This window comes from Octodon degus, unplaced genomic scaffold, assembly GCF_000260255.1.
Source record: "Octodon degus isolate 3935 unplaced genomic scaffold, OctDeg1.0 scaffold00064, whole genome shotgun sequence".
NCBI classification, from domain to species: domain Eukaryota; kingdom Metazoa; phylum Chordata; class Mammalia; order Rodentia; family Octodontidae; genus Octodon; species Octodon degus.
The window spans coordinates 7,588,833-7,605,964 of NW_004524640.1; the positions used below are offsets into that span (position 1 = coordinate 7,588,833).

At 36.5% G+C, this 17,132-nt stretch overlaps 1 protein-coding gene across 18 annotated transcripts in view; it reads right to left on the reverse strand.

The window, feature by feature from the left end:
* Rbfox2 (RNA binding fox-1 homolog 2) overlaps positions 1 to 17,132 on the reverse strand; it is a 305,574-nt gene that overhangs the window by 15,447 nt on the left and 272,995 nt on the right. For 7 of the 18 annotated variants that reach the window (XM_004634569.2, XM_023719025.1, XM_004634568.2 and 4 more), the window contains exons 6-11: positions 13,126 to 13,218; positions 10,126 to 10,186; positions 6,350 to 6,403; positions 6,140 to 6,232; positions 4,897 to 5,041; positions 1,212 to 1,251 (exon numbers count right to left, since the gene is read on the reverse strand). In XM_004634569.2, coding sequence (XP_004634626.1) covers positions 1,212 to 1,251; positions 4,897 to 5,041; positions 6,140 to 6,232; positions 6,350 to 6,403; positions 10,126 to 10,186; positions 13,126 to 13,218 — 486 coding nt within the window. The remainder of the gene's footprint in view (positions 1 to 1,211; positions 1,252 to 4,896; positions 5,042 to 6,139; positions 6,233 to 6,349; positions 6,404 to 10,125; positions 10,187 to 13,125; positions 13,219 to 17,132) is intronic. The other 11 variants (XM_004634567.2, XM_023719028.1, XM_023719036.1 and 8 more) reach the window with 5 other exon arrangements.

The following is a 17,132-nucleotide window of genomic DNA, read 5'->3' on the forward strand; positions in this document are numbered from 1 at the left end:
TATGGATTAGTTGCATTTATGCTCAGCTATGTGAACATGTAATTCTAGAGAGTCACAATCTAAGAAAACTACAAAGTTACAGTGTTGGAGAAAAAATCATGGCCAGAGAATCTCTGGTTGAATGTGAAATTAGCTCACTGAAAAGGTACTACTTATAGCTTTGGGAGAAAAGGGTAAAGAAAGTAATCTAGATAATTTTACCTATCCCCACAAAATAATTTCATGCTGACAAGATTTTCTTATAAAATTGTTTCTTAATGAGTTGGATGACTAGATGAAGCTGGTATTCAGAATAAGACCATTTGAAGAGGTCCTAAGGAGACTTTTAAACTCAAAACCTTTCACTCTTTCTCGGTTAGATCACTTCATCTTTTAATGTGACAAATCAATCATAGAATTTCATGTTTGGTTAAAATGTTTAAATAATGGATTAAATGTTATCATGGCCAGTACAGTAAAAAAAAAAAAAAAAAAAAAAAAAAAAATCAATCTTTTGTGATAGTTAAAAGATTATAAGAGTTTAGGTTGTTAATGATATCACTCTTGTCCCCTTGCCAGATCTTGAGGAAAGAGATCTGCTGGTGGTGGACTTTTATCTAAAGAAAGGTCTTAAAACACTAAATATTTGGCATCCTCTTGTTACTACACTCTTAATTGGCATTAAATCTTTGTTCTTTCACAAGTTTACATTTTCTACAAGTATATAAAAGAAGAAAGCACATAGTTCAGAAAGTTTATTATCATCTACAAAAGTCAAAGTTCTAATGATCTAGAGAGGGATATGAAATGAGAAGAAAAGGAAAAGGGAAAGAGTTGGTTCAAGGCTAAGCTAGTCCTGCTATTTATGTATGCAAATGATATAACAGTTACAAAGACTTTAAACCTGCTGATCATCTCAAAAATAACTCAGAGATACATACAACATCTGTGGGTTCAGGAAGGGAAAAGAATATGTCCAGTAGACTGACCCTAGCAATCAGGAGACCCAAAGGCTCAGTTTTTGCACCCAGGGGCAAGCGCAGTGGCAGAGAAGCATGCTTGCATTCTTAAATATATAAATATATATATATATATATCCACAAGGAAAAGGAAATAAAAACAAAATAAATTATATTAAAACAAAAAACAAAATAACCAAACCAAAGAAACAGAAAAAAAAAGGCTGGCTTGTCAGGGAATGGGGTCGAGAAGGCCCCGGTGTGTGTACTTACATAGAGGTCAGCACCGTAAAATCCGTCCTGGTAAACCACACTGCAGAAAATCCACACAAAAACAAAAACAAAAAAACAAAAGAACAGAAACACATTCCGGTTATTGAGGACGGCAGCATGCACATGCGCTCTACACAGGCAGGTGATGTATGAATCCGTAACCTGGGCTGGGGCCACAGTGGGTCAGTGAGGGGACGTGAAAGTGCACACTCACATTACACAGCTACAAGTCATGCGGGAGGGTGAAAGGTGTGCAAAACTAGAATGAGCATCTGGATATTTTGTAACTAAAGTAACATTAATAAAACAAAACCACTCAAAGAAGGGCCTAACATGGCCATCCCAAATAAGCTGCACTGGAACATCCATTTTTTGTATCTGGAGTATTTTAAAAGGTAAGTCTGTTCTAGGAGGAAGTTTTTCTTTAAAGAGTTCAAAAAGAGGGTAAGGATGGAGAGGGGTTTAATATGAAACAAGTGAACCCAAAGAATTCTGTTAGGGCAGGATATGTATGCAAAGTACCTTCAAAAATTACGTCTATTACTTGATTTTGTTTCAAAGTAAAAAGTAAATTTTTAAATATCCATACATCACCTGCTTTTTACCCTGCACATTAGACATGCAATAAGATTTGGCTGATCACACAAGCATGCAAAGTATTATTATTCAGCATTTTTAAGAACCAATGCAACACCTCAGAAAAACAAGTCAATCAATTCTGACCAAAGTAAACAGAGAAATGTAATTAAAAAAAACAAAACAAAACAACCAAAAATACCCACAATGCATTGCTTTCACAAGCAGAGATAATGAGCTAAAGGTTAAAGGTGATTGGTCCAAGGTCCAAGAATTGAAAGGTGCAGTGGGGATCCCAGATAGTAACAATATAATCCAGAGTGGGAAGGAGTAGCTGAAAGATTTTAAGGGTTCTTTTTTGACTATAAGCATACTCATGGAATCCTGAAAAAAAGTAGTTGATGACTAAAGCTCTGGGCATGACCAGTGTCATCTTGTCTTGTTTAGAAGAATAAACTTGAAAGGGTGACTGGTTAGGAACAGAGGGGCTGTTTTTCTCTTTAGATAAAGACTTTGCATCAAAAAAATGTATTTTTCTTAAATTTGGAGCAACATTATACTATTATTCTTAAAATACAGATTTCGAGTCTTTCCCCAAAACATTATTTTGGGACCAAAAGACATGAAATAGCAGTAGATAAGATTTTCTTCTTTGTAATCATTAGGTCAAGATTTGACTTTTTAAAATGAGATGATTTGTTTATTGTACATTCAACTAAACGAGATGGAAAATTTTATTACTACTTTCTCTTAACAAGTTGGCAAGTAGGGTCATTAAATTATATTTTTAACAGGAGTATGAAATAACTTGTTTCCTACACGGCGCTGAAAAGTGCCTGAATCCCATTTTCTGTACATTTTGTTATATTTATCGTATAGTATGGTCACAATTTACAATGTTCCAAATGTTATGCCTTGTACCATACGACAGGCAAACTAAACTTATCTATAATGGTTGTTTGGCTAAATACTATACATTTTCACAACCTACAACTGTGCTTAAAGTCTGAAAACAAACTAATCTTCTCAGTTGCATTTTAGTATGAAAAAGACTTGTCTGCCATGAGAAGGCTGGTAAATAGAAAACACTGAGGCCAAGTGGCGATTAACCTTCAGTGATTTCACGAAGGAGATATAGGCAAAGGCTTAAAAATTCAATAGTAAAATGTTAACATTAAAAATCAATAGATTTTACTCTAAATCAAATCAAGTACTGGGAATACTCATCTAAATTCAAGGAGAGCTTCAATATTCTCTGTATAAAACGCCACAAGGAGACTAGAACACAATTAGTGGTGGAATTAGTGTACTAAGCTGGAAAGCAGTCCCAGGCCATTCCCCATAAAATACTGGACTTATTCCTTGCCATCTTCCGTGTAAACAGGTGGTTTAGTTAATAAAAAAGAAAACATGGGAAATTAGTGTTTAATGTAATGCACGGAAATTGATGTGATTAGACATAAAAGATAAAATATCTTTGAGAAAATATATATCTGACATGGACTTGGCAGAGAATGGCTCTCAAGTTTGGCCAATATAGTTAAACCTACATCGAACAGGTTTGAATTTAAGCACTTCATACAATTACTCAGGAAGGTTATAAAGAAATCCCATGTTTCTCTGAGCAGTTTTTTGCACATGTGACAGTAAATACTCTTGGACTGAAATGGAAAAAGCTTCATGATCAATTTTCCTAGTGTGTAGAAATTTTTATGTTTTATTTGAATATTTTTATTTGAATATTTTTTGATGAAACAATACTGTGTCTTTAGTCATTTTAAAGAGATGTCAGAGGTTGAAGGTCAAAGGTCAAGTAGAGAGAAAAAAGGATAAAATTAAAAGTAAGTCATGGCAGAAGATGGAGATGATGGAATGCATGGGACTTGAACATCTATAACTTGCAAACAAAAGTAACTTTCTGTAGCAGTACCCTTCCAGTGTCTTTTGGAGCCTGCCCACTTCCACATGCATACTTGCCTTGTCTAATAAAAGTGCTTTAATTCTGTAGCATGGAGGACTCCTAATGGTATGTCCAATTGGTCTATGAATGAATGAATGTTAAGTTAGTACACCTCCACGTGAAGCCAGATTTCCTCTCAGAAAGGGATATACAAAGGAGGCTTTTTCCCTTTATGTTTTAGCTAAGTAGCAGCTAACAGGATTTGCTGCCATTACTTATTCTCTGTAAGAATACAAAAAAAAAAAAAAAAAGCCCTGACACAGGCAGAGCCAAGATGAAGAGAAACATCCCATCACTGAAAAGAAAAAGTCCTTGGTACACCTGACTTGTGAAAGTCCACTTCTGGTAAAAATAATCATTTTAGGCTGACACAGAGAAACAACTAAAACAAACCTGCCAACGTCACTCCTTCTCCCCCTTCAACAGCAAAGGATTTATTTGTTGCTATGGAATCATTCCACTGCATGAGACACCCTCCACACAAAAATCAAAGGGCGAAGGATGCTCAAGGACATGAGCTGTTTTACCATCCTTCAGAAGCCAACTGCAGTTTAATCCTAATTTTCCCTTTCTCCCTTGATTCAATTGGACTTGGTTCAACTTTGAATTAACCTCTTTTAATCCATTTCCTACAAAGAAAGCAAATCCATTGTGGGTAACTAGCTCTGCTGCTCACCACCCAGGCAGAGAAACCAAGGGGAGGGCACAAGTGCCAGTCTCTGCCTCAACGCAAGGTGGCAAGAAGGGGGTGAGCACAGCAGATACAGTCTGGCACTATCTCCAGCTTCTCTCTTCATTCTCTGCAGTATTGTTAATCCATATTCGTGCTCTGTTGAGTGAACTCCATGCCAACACACTGCTAATAAACACAAGCTGGTTCTGGCTACTGTCTTAAGACCTTACCATGAAGGCTTAAGGTGGCCAAAACCAAGACTTATAAAATGAACTGACTTTGTGTTACATTTTGATGATGGTATATTTTGGTTCTTGCATCTAATCCATTAATTTGCAAATTTGCATACTATGTGGCACAGCAATGTCTGAGAAGTTACAGCCATGTCCGTGGTATTCTCTTTCTTTTTTTTTTTTTTTTCTTTCAGTCCAATTTCCTATTTTAGACACATACTAATTTTGGAATGTAACGCTTACCCTGGATAGGCGGGGATGGCTGTAGGAGGTACCGCTCGAACTGCACCATATACTGTCCGCCCTCTGCCCCTCAGATGGGCTCCTCTGAAAGCAGCCGCTGTGGTGGCTGCAGTTGGGTAAGGGAAGCCAGGAACTAAAGGGAGACCCAAAATATGACAGAAATTTCAATTTGCATTCAATAGTAGTCACAACTCACTGTAAACAAATTATAGAAAAGATGAAAAGCTATGTATCACACTGTTCCTCAAGAGCTGCACCACACTCCTCAGTATCTCTTCTGCCACAGATCTGAGTGGGAAAGAAATGGAAAGAGACCCAACGTGCACAAGTGAATGATTCCATGACTAAGTTAGCATAAGTCTTCAGTGAGTTTATTCTATTTCTTCCCATTTTACCATTACAATGAAAGCAAGTGAGAAATAGGTCAAGAAGCTGAGGGCTACTGCCACAATAAGAGACAAATTGTGGGGACAGCTTAAATCAGATAGATATGAACCCTTCAAAAGGCCAATTACTAATCTTGTTTCCTATCATTATAATTAATCCTCAAAAGAATGCTCTTTTGTATTCTTACATGGTGTCACCACCAAGGTTCACAACAGTTAGACATTTCATTTCATTAGTTAATTCCATTCCTTTATCTGAAATGTTTTAGTGCATAAATGTAGGGCGAGACAACAATCATCCCTCCCCTGTCATGCTCTCAAGGGGTGGACATCTCTAAGGGCTTATTTTAAGAGTATTGTTCTCTGGAAAGTGTGCAGAGACATTAATTTCACATCCACTGAATCCTGTTTAATTGTATCTCTTGCCGAAGTAAAAAGGCTTAGGTCAAAGTGACTTCAGAGATAACAAGCAAGCTGAGAATAATTGATAATACTGGAGGTACTTTTAAGTGACACTCTTCTGGAGAGCCTCAAGTGGACCAGCAGAAGACGAGAATAACATATGCTACACATATTCATGACTTCTGTTCTCCCTATCATCAAGTACAGAATGAATATCCTTCACATGCCCTCACCCCTCTTTCCAACTACTTTGTTGTATGGCTGTTTTAATATCTGGGGAGGAACATTCTAGCATGGATTAAACAGAACAAGGCATTGTGATAATATTTATTGTCCTTGAGATTTCTCTTTTCAGTTACATATTGTACTACGAAAACCAACCAATACACCAACCATCACACCACTGTTCAGATATAATAGTCAAAATCCATGCCAGGCCAATATAGGCTACTTACTGATTAAAGGAATGTAAGTGTTGATACCCCCTCTTCCTGATAGGGGCACTGCTGCGTCATTGCCTAGGGACACATCTGCTTGAAAGCTGGATGCTGATTGCGTTAAAAAATTAAAAAATATAAAAAAAGGTTACAAAGGGTTAGAAAATTGAGACCATAGAGACTGTGACAATTAAATAGCACAAATGGAAAGATTAACTTAAGTGCTACCTGCATATAATTCAGGGCCATATACAGCTCCAACTACTGGGCTTAATTTCCAACCTGAAATAGAAAAGAAGGCAGTGAGCATTTAAGATTACTGAGGACAAGGAGCGACCAGTGCACATCAAGTTGGCTTCAGAAGCCTCTGGGCTTATATTTGCCTATTATTAATTCCCCCTTAGAATGCCAGGTTAGGGTTTCTACCATAGGGAGAGGGCACTGTCATGAAGCAGGACTAGAATGGTTGAATGGATAATGACAGGGTCAGGAAAAGCAGGAGGGCATGGAGAAAGACAAATTGGAAATGGGAAAGGAAGACAGGGAAAAGCAAGAAAGAGAGAAATAAACCCTGGGTTCTGTGACAGTGTTGTCACAACACACCTAAATGACCCGTTCTTAAGTTTAGCAAGAGGAAAACAATGTAATACATGTATCATTCTGTACCACATGGTGATGCAACTTCTTATACAGCATCTTAACAGTCTTTACCACCACAGTTCTTTTATAAAGGTTATCTTTTTATTTTCTATATTTTTGTATTTAGGACAGGGTATACAAGGTGTAGAGGGTCTCACTGAGTAAATGGGACTCAGTGATCCGCCTGTTTACTTTCCAAGTGCTGGGATTACAGGCACACGCTGCCACGCCCAGTCTCCATTGCAGCTCAGCATGCCCTGGGGGTGGGGCCCAAAGGCAGGCCTGGAGATCTAACTCCTGGCCCCTGTGTCTGCCTAAACAGGCACTTTAATATGCTGAGCTATTTGGGTGGCCCAAGGTAATCTCTGACTGGATTCAAATTTGACGGGGGGCGGGTGCCTGGGGACGGGACGACGACGGACGGACCTGGGGAGATAGTTCAGTAGAGTAAGTCTTTGCCTACCAAGAGCAGGGTACTGAGTTCAATCCCCAGTACCCCCCTCCCCCACAACTCCAGGTTCAATTACACTATGCTAGTTTTCTGGGCAGACTAAAATACCCTTTCAGTGGAATTTACCCCTGGGATTTCTCTGGGGTTCACCAAGTAAAAAAGGAAACAGATGCAAATAAAATTCAAGGTACATTCCAACTTCAGTGGTTTAATCTATAGTAAACATATTAAGTAAATCTGACTTTTCAGAAGACACCAGACTTTTAACATTAGCTTCAACATTTATAAATGTTAGAAACTTCTAAATATTATATTTGATGTCATTTTATTTCCTCTTCGCCTTTCAAAAGTACGTATAGGAATATGACAAGTACTTTATAACAAAGGAAAAATATACTACTGTCTACTTATGAAAATTTTAGTCAATAAACATTTATTGAATTTTATGCACAATAAGAAAACACATTATTTTTCAAAAAGACTGGCTCTTTCGTTGATTTCTTTCCTTTGCACCATGCCACTGCTACTTTATAAATATATGAATGGAAGCTAATTTTATTGAAATTACCAGATTTAAGTGGTGATAAGACAAGGCACGACTTAAGAGATAATCTATACATTCTCAATCAGTCTAAGCTCTTATTCTGATGTGCTCAACAATGTGGTATATTATATGTATGCTCCGAATAATGGCCTCCCTTATTCTACATAAAATTTGGGTAGAATCTGAGTTCAAATCTTACCTGAACTATGAGAGCATGAATGTTCTGTAATGTCAACCATGTAAGTTGCAAAGAGATTGCACAATGTCTTTGTACAAATGCAATGATTACAACCAACAGAAATGAAAATACTGACTTAAAATTCTCTAGAAGGCTTCTAGTGTAACTCTTTTTTATGGCCTTAAACATACAGTGGTAGTTTTCTTGAGTATCAGGCTTGAGTAATGACTTAAAATAACATCAAAAAATCAAACTTTCCTTTCCTACCAATGGCTTTGTTTCCTGAGCATGGCTTTATTTTCTTTTATGGTACTAAGGATCCAACACAGTCCAGGTTAGGCAAGGACTCATAATAGCTTAGCTACACTCCCAGCCCCAAGTACCTTTTAAATCCATAAATGGAGACAAGTTGTTACGATGTCAGTAATACTTTAAGTATGCTTAGCTTTACACAGTTTACATTGCATGTTCACAGACGTTGTTTGGCCTTCACAAAACCCAAAGAGGGAGACAGATGCCATATTTGTTTGTCGGCAAATATTATAGTTCTTTAGGCTTCCTTTCTTAAGCAAAGAGGGTTGGGATGATGATTTCTAAAGAGGCAGGTTTTAAAATTCTGTGGTTGCTAACACAGATGTGAAAATAATCTGACAGGTTAAAAAACTGGTCTGGTATCACAGAGTAAAATGTAGAGTCAAATCCAAAAGTAAAACTTTTATCTTCTGAAATCCTATCAGATGCTCTTTTTGTCATGCTATTTTTCTCTGGATTTAAAGAAAAATGGATATACTTTATATCTTTTCCCCTTTTGTTTATATTGGGTTTTTATAAAAATTATAGAAACTCATATATATATATATATTTTTTTTTTTTTTTTTTTTTTTTTTTTTGGTGGAACTGGGAACTGAACTCGGGCCCTTGCACTTGCCAGAGAAGCGTTTATTCCACTGAGCCATCTCCCCAGCCCCATAGAAACTCATATTTTTAAAATAGAAATAAAACTAAGAAAACAAGAGGTAAGGATACTTTATGATTATACCACTGATAAAATAGGTTAAGAAAATGGAAATTATGCTGATAAATTCTATCCTGTGGGTCAAAAGCTAGGCTGAATATATTTAGTAAAAACTTTATAGTTTATACTGATTACTAATATATTTCTACCTATTTTAAGATTTTACTAGCACATAAGACTAACATTCTAGTACACTGGGTTCAAACTTTTTAAAAAAGCAGCAAAAACTATCAAATAAAATCATACATAGAACCCTAAGATACACAACAGAATGAAGAGCTGCTCAGGCCAAAGGAGAACTGGAGGACTGGGGGCGTAGCTCAGTAAAAAGTATGCATAAAGCCCATGGTTTGATCCCCAGCCCCTGCACCCCCTCCAAAAAAAAAAAAAAAAAAAAAGAAAGGAAGCCTGAGAGTTCAGGACCCAGCCCATCTGTTTTCCTCTTTATTCTTTCGCTGGTTGGCTCTGTGGAACACAGTTTGCAAAATCACTGTGGGATTGCAGATTAAATTATGTTCTATCACATTTCAAGAACACGAATCTATGTTAAATTTGACAACTGATATAAACGTTGTCTTTCTTTGGATAATTATTCATAAAAAAACTTTCTTTGAGTGAGAAACTATATATTTACCGTATAACTTGTAATCATGGAACAGAAAATCTCTCTCTCTCTTGCTCTCTCTCACACACCCCCACATGCCTATTTCTGCCAACCCTTAAGTAAAACAAGGTGTCTAGAGTTACAAAGTGATAATAATATACTTATCCTCCAACTTATCCTGCTCATACTCACAGGAGGACCAATCAGTAGTAAAAATAGAGGTGGCATACTTTTAGCAACACTGTATACAAGTCTAACATAATAGAACTATAATAGCTTAAGAGAAAAAGAGGGAGTTCAAGGGGTCCTAGTTTGGGTGACTAGGAAACTTCAAAAGGCACATTTGTACTGTGTAGAAGATGAATGATGAGAACAAAACACCTTAATAACTAAAAAGCTTAATTTAATTCTAAGAAAAAAGTTAACCTGCAAATATAAAACATTCTCCTAGAGAGACTAGTTCAATACAAATACAACAAACTGTCAAGACTGAAATAAAGAGATTTTTAGATGTTTATATGTTTACATAAGAATAAATGACATTCCCCCCAAAGATGATTTGTAAGTTCTTACCATTTGCATATGGTGTAACCATCTTCTTATTGGTCATTACACGTGCTGTAGCATTATTCACCTAAAAATAACAAGTGGAAAGATGGGGAAGGGAGGAAGTAGACCACATTAAGGAACATGAAGTTGCTTATCCAGTAATACAGTATTTAATTTAAAACAAATTTCTGAATGTACTGATTTAATTAATTTAACAATATAAAATATTAACATATAAAAATTTAATTTAGGTGCTTATTAAGTGAGGTTAACAAGAGTAAAATGCAGTTTCCATATAGAAACTGAGGGTCACTTTATCACTCAGTATTCTTGTGTGGTTTTTTTTTTTAAATGCATTTAGTACAGGGTCTACAGGGTCTCGTTACACAGATCAGACTCATAGTGATCCTTCTGTTTTCAGCCTCCCAAGCGCTGGGATTTCAGGCGCATGCCACCACGCCCAGTTTCATTTGCAGCCTCAGTGTGCCACAGGGAGCAGGGATCGAACCCCGTCCCTGTGCTTTGCCTAAACAGACATGTTAATCCACTAAACTATCTGGCCAGCCCATCACTCGGTATTCTAAAAAAATAAATTATAAGTTCTTTGGAGATCATCAAGCAGAAGTCTCCATTAAGAAAAATATGTAAAAAAGTAAATAAGAAACAATTATATTCACAAATGAACTCTGATGTTCATTAATAATACAGGCTTGCCACCTGGGTAAGAAAGGGTTAGTTCCCCCCCAGGAAAATAAAAGTAAATCTATTGAGTTCACTATTCTTCGTATTTTCTACTTTTTGATGTTTGCTTACAATTTTTCTAATGTTAATTTTAAAAAATAGGAACTTAAATTCCCATGTCGACAGTCTTGAGGGACATTGCACATTCTCTAGATGACATGATCTGTAAGTTTTCAGAATGCCTTTAATGTAGGCACTTGGAAGTGTGGAAATAAAGTGTCTATTTCTTTTTTTTTTAATGTCACTCTCCACTTTCTTACAGAGTAATTTAAATAAAGCACTGTCAGTGTAGTTGAGCAGGTGCTGCTGGAGAAGAGACCCACAGAAATTAGAAGCCAGGTAATGACAGTCCAGCATCAGGACCAGCCTCAAAGTTCTTGAAGGTAGAGTAAAGCCTCAGCATAAAGTGTCACTGTACATTGTCTTTTTAGGTCATAAACTGTGCCAATTTTAAAAGAAATTATAAAATATATGTCTTATTTTGTCTCAATGTATATAATATACATTGTGCTAAAGTCATACCGTGCACAGATGGGCTTTAGAAAGAACCAGAGCTAAAAACAGTATGTTGTGTCTTTTACAATTTGTACAGTGAGGCTATCTTGCATGAGGCATGCTTGAAACTGCATTTATTCTTGTATGACTCCCCAATAATACAAACATTTCACATTTATAAAGAAAGAATGGGAGACAACAATGATGAAACTGAGACCATGCAGTTAAAAACACACACACACACACAAAGGGAAAAAAAATCAGAAAGGGAGAAAGTAAAGAGCAAAGTTAGAATGGATCAAGAGCTTAAGCCAGCTGCTAGAGCAGAATGCAACCAAGCACATAAAAGGAAGTGGCCAGAACCAATCAGAAACCATCAGTCAGCAAAAGAGACCAATAGCTGCATGAACAGAGGAGGGAAGGGGAGCAAGAACAGGGAAGGACAGGAACAAGAATTTGGGCAGAGAGAACAATGAGGCAGGAAAAAAAGACAAGTCATGAAGGGTGTTGCGGGCAGCAAAGGAGCAGTCAGGCAAAGAAAGAGCTGCAAACAGTGGTTTGGGAAGGGGAAAATGTAGGGAAGGAAGTAGGGGCAGGAAGTGCATTAATAAGACCAGCCAAACTGGAGTTCAATAACTCTGAGTAAGATGTGCAAGGGGAAAAAAATCACCATGAAGTCAGTAATCAAACAGCTCAGACTGCTACAAAACAATATGTACATCCAAAGTCCAGGCGGCATTACTCAACAGCATTGAAAATAAAAGGGGGAAAGGAAAGTAAAGGGAAGAGGAACAACAAGTCAAATCACATTTCATAGTGTTAATGTGAGATGGCAGATGGACTTTTTCCTTCTTAATTGTTTTGTAATTACATTTTTAAAAAGCTTCTTCTCTAGTGCTTTTTTTTTTCCACTTACCGCCAATGGGCACCATCACCAGCATTGTGTATAGTTACGATGGAAAGAGTGAGTCAAGTGAAGGGCCCTAAATGCTAAACCATTGGAAAAGGGGAAAAAAGCAAAATATGCAGACATCTTACTCAAATGGTGGCTTTTATATTTAATACTTTTAAAAGTTGGGAAAGGGAAAAGGAGCCAGTTAACCTTCAATGTACTATTAAAAAGGGCTGGTGAAACCTGGTGGCTGACTCCCTTGAAATTATAGCACACTTGCTAGCCAGCCACCAAACCCTATGTTTGAGGATGTTATTTGTAAAATCTAAAAGTCAACAGCTGAAGTTCTTCATATTAGATAAGATTTAAAAACCACATGAGTTTTGGGTACTTTTCTCCCTCCCCCAAACCTCTATGTAATCTGCTCCAATGGAGGCAAACTGGCCTGGCCTCCTAAGAGAAAGAGGCTACTGGCTGGCCCCTTGATTGATCACAGAAACATAATGTTACCAATCAGATAGCTCCTAGACACTTTAAAAATTGGCTTTGTTTAGGCCTGATCATAGGAATTCAGTCTGGCATACTGAAGCAAAGGAAAAAAATCAAGAGAGCAGAAGGATGAACATTTTGGGGAGAGAAAAAAAGTAAATGAAACACACATACATATACACACACATACAAAGGAAAAAAAAATTAAAGTCCCAAGCAACCAATAAAAGAGGTGTGCAGATAGCAGTGTTATTTTTTATTTTAGTGCAAGAAAGTGAAGAACACAGATATACAAACACACATACAGTGCACGCACACAAGATGGGGTTCCAAATGTGAGATAAGTGAGGCAATACAAAAAAAAGAGAAAAGTATAAACCAGAAATTGAATTATTGAAGACATGCACCTCGATTTTACGGCCCTCTACCACGGTGCCGTGTAATTTCTCCCTGGCCCTGTCTGCATCAGCACTATTCTCGAAAGTTACGAACCCGAATCCCTGCATGCAGCGGGAGAAGGGGGGAAAACATGCACATCGTTACATTAAAATACTGATCTCTTGGTAAATAGAGAAAATATATCACAGTATGAAACTGACATCAATAACAACTCAGCAATAATCTCCCAAAGTCACATTTTTGGTCCATGCACATTTTGTAAAGGGAAATTAAACCCAATAAAAAGATAAAGAACTGTAATAACAATAGTAATTTCATTAATAATAACAGTAACAAAATAAAATATAAAGCATGTGAGGCCAGACCAAAACTAAGGTATAGTTACTCGGGTCAAACTATTCATCAAGGAATCTGAAAATAAGTATCTTACCTTTCAATTTATGTTGTTTTCCTTAGGTACTAAAAAAATTAAACTGACTGACCTTCTAAGCCTATTATTTTCCAGCAACTGCTGTATGAAATCTGACATTCAAGATCAATCACTATATAATGAGATTTTTTCGGCAGACAGTCTAATCATCTTAGTCCCACTTTGCTTCTTATATCACTATTAATTCCTTGGGCAACACAGTAACATCAAGATACAGTACTCCTGAAGCATAATTCTATAGGCATAAGTAGAATAAGCGCTTCCCTGGCAAGCACAAGGGAAGGTTCAATCCCCCGTTCTGCCCAAAAAAAAAAAAAATAAATAAATAAATAAATCTATAGGTATAAGGCAAGAGGAGATTATTTATGCTCTTTTAAACAAGTGACAATATGACTAAGCGACAGCCAATTGCCATGTTTCCTCAATGTCAATTTTAAATGAACAAATTTACACCATTCAATAAAGATATTTCAAAGGCTAGCCAGAAAGCTCAGTGGATTAAAGCGCCTACTTAGGCAAACACAAGGGCCAGGGGTTTGATCCCAGAGACATTGATTGAGACTAGGCGTGGTGGCACATGCCTGTAATCCCAGGGATTGGGAGGCTGAAAATAGTAGGATCACTATGAGTGTGATCTGTGTAGTGGGACCCTGTACTAAATACATATTAAAAACAAATAAATAAATTTTTTAAAATAAAGATATTTCCAGGCAAACTTCAGCAAACTGTTAACTCAAAGTAGCCCAAATTATAAATCTATTGCTGTCTATATCTGCTATTAAATTATTAGTAATTTTGCAGAGTGTGGGAAAAGGCACAATCCACATTAAAGGCCATCTACATTAGTGAAAATATTTATATTGCTCACATCAGATATATGTATCTATAAGTCAAAAGAAAAGTATACCATGTAGCTGATGAATAATGGTTAACATATTTGTCTCTTGAAGAAAGTACAAAAGTAGTATAAAGCCTTCGTTCATGAAATAGACAACCAGGGATTAACTTACTTCACTTCTCTATCCATAACACCATGCTACTAACTTCAACATCAGCAAATTACTAAATAATACACAGCTATTTCATAAAGCATCACATCAGCTTTATTCTACATGCTTTGTTCTTATTTTTCTACAGAACAACTATAATGTTATAAATAATTTCAAGCTATTTACATTTGCAGAGTGGTAAATTTTATTTTATTTTTTATTTTTTGAGACAGAGTCTCACTATTTAATCCAGACTTGTCCTGAATTCATTCTATAGCCAAGGCTGGCCTTGCACTTGAGGCAATCCTCTTGCTTCAGCCTCCTGAATGCTGGGATTACAGGTGTGCACCACCACTCCTGGCTAGTGTGGTAAATTTTTAGGATTTTCTGAAAAGTCACTTTCTAGTAGCTTCATTGTTCCTCTAGGACCTTTAGGATATTCCATTTTAGAATAACTCAAAATGCTTTACTTTTGCTGGTGGTCTGCCTTGTGCATTTGCTCAATCGATTTTATAAAAGCACATCTTTTTTTTTTTTTTTTTTTTTTTAAAGACAGGATCGTGCTATATAGTTCTGGCTAGACTCAAAACTCAGTAATTTTCCTGCCTCAGCCTCTCCACTGCTGTGAATGGAGGTGTGTGCCACCATGCCTGGGACCATCATCTTGAGAGACCTAATTATTCAGTATCCTAAATCATTTATGTGAGTGGGTAGTATCTGAAAAGTTCCAAAAGATTACCTCTATAGTATTCACGCTTTGAATACTGATACAAATAAGGTACCCTAGAAAATGCAATGCTAGGCTAACAAAATTTTAAGACATTGCTTGTGATGAAATACTATGGGTATTTATAGTTAATGATCTACAGAATACTCAAAATGCATGGAAAACATTAATGGGAACATATTTTCTGAAGTAAAATTTAATCTCAACATGGTACAGCCACGTAGATCCCTTAAAGTAGACCAGCGGTGAGAGGTAATGACTGAGGGTACCATCAGTCAGCTACACTGGCACCCGATGAAGAAGCCAGCTGTCTAATACCTGAGAATCCCCCAACAGAGAAGCTAAGCTCTTTAAAAAGACCACAAAATAAATAAATAAATAAATAAATAGACCACAGATAGTGATGAGCTTTTATTTTTCAGTCATACTTAAAAAGCATTACATTCGTTGTTTCAATTAATTATGAGTGGTAAATTTTGTTCCTTTGGTAAATTAATAAATTAAAAGTTGAATTACTATTAATTTATGTGGAGCCTAATACCTAGGCTTTCAATTTTAGCACTGTCTACATAACATACACAATAACATACAAACCACACACACACACACACACACACACACACACACACATTCTAAATACAATTATGGGGCATGGGAAAGATCTGTTGGCTTCATTTTAAAGATATAGCAGTTGAGTCAAGATGAAGTTTCCAAGCATATATATAAGTAATAGTAAGAAAATCAGAAATTTAGCTTTGCAATTTGGAATGTGGACACTATCTACTAAGTTATGTCAGTCCCCAAATCCCCATTTTTATTTCAAACCTAATTGTGAAATGTCTTCTACTATCTTTCTTCTGGGATCTAATAATGAAACATGAATGGCACAGTAACAGTAACCAAAGGAACTAAATGTGGCATTATTAAGCACTGAAATTTTCAGATAGCAAACAAAAAGGCTTAACATCCATTTCTGTTTCTGTAAGATTTTCTCAGTAATACCTTTATTCAGGAGGAAAACTGTACTTTCAATTGCTTTCAAGTGTTTAAAGAAAGATCCTTACACATCAAAGGAAAAATTAACCAAGATGCCACAGACAAAAATAAGGCTTTACAAGCATCTCTATCTAAGGTAGGAGAAAGGAGAGGCTTGGCTGATGCTTTGGGATTCTCTAATATGAACCACTGAAGTACCAGGTTTTTTTTGTTCTGTTTTGTTTTTTTCTGAAGATAAAGAGATGCTGCCTAGGCAGAATGGCCTTGGAAACTGTGCCCATCAAAATCCCTGGAGTCAGAGAATATGTCATCTTAGATGACAAAGGATTTTCCAGATGTGATTAGATTGCTGATTTTGAGATGGGAAGATTACCATGATAATCTGGTGTATAATCCTTAGTCTTATAGATGAAAACAGTAAGTAGGAATCAGGATTTGATCCTAGCAGCCTGAGGAAGAACTTACTAGCTATCTTTGGCCTGGAAACAGAAAAGGCTACGTCCAAGGAATGTGAGCAGCGTCTGTAGCTCAAAAAGGCAAGAAAACAGATCATTCCTTAGAGCCTCTAGAAGGAACAAAACAGTGTACCTTGGATCACTTTAAGATAATAAATGTGTGACTTTATGCCACCAAACTTACAAGAATTTATTTAGAAGCATAGGAAATTTATATATATCACTCATTTAAAATCCACATGTAGGAAGGTGGAGGCATAACCATCATTTTTAGAGGGCTCTATCAGTTTTCTTGCATGTTGAAAATTTAACCAGGTGATTTTTCTTCAAATTAAAGATTATGCATCCTTATCTCCCATGCTTACATTAACAGTTTCAATAATATAACTCAAAACTTAAAGTTTTAAAATGTATTATT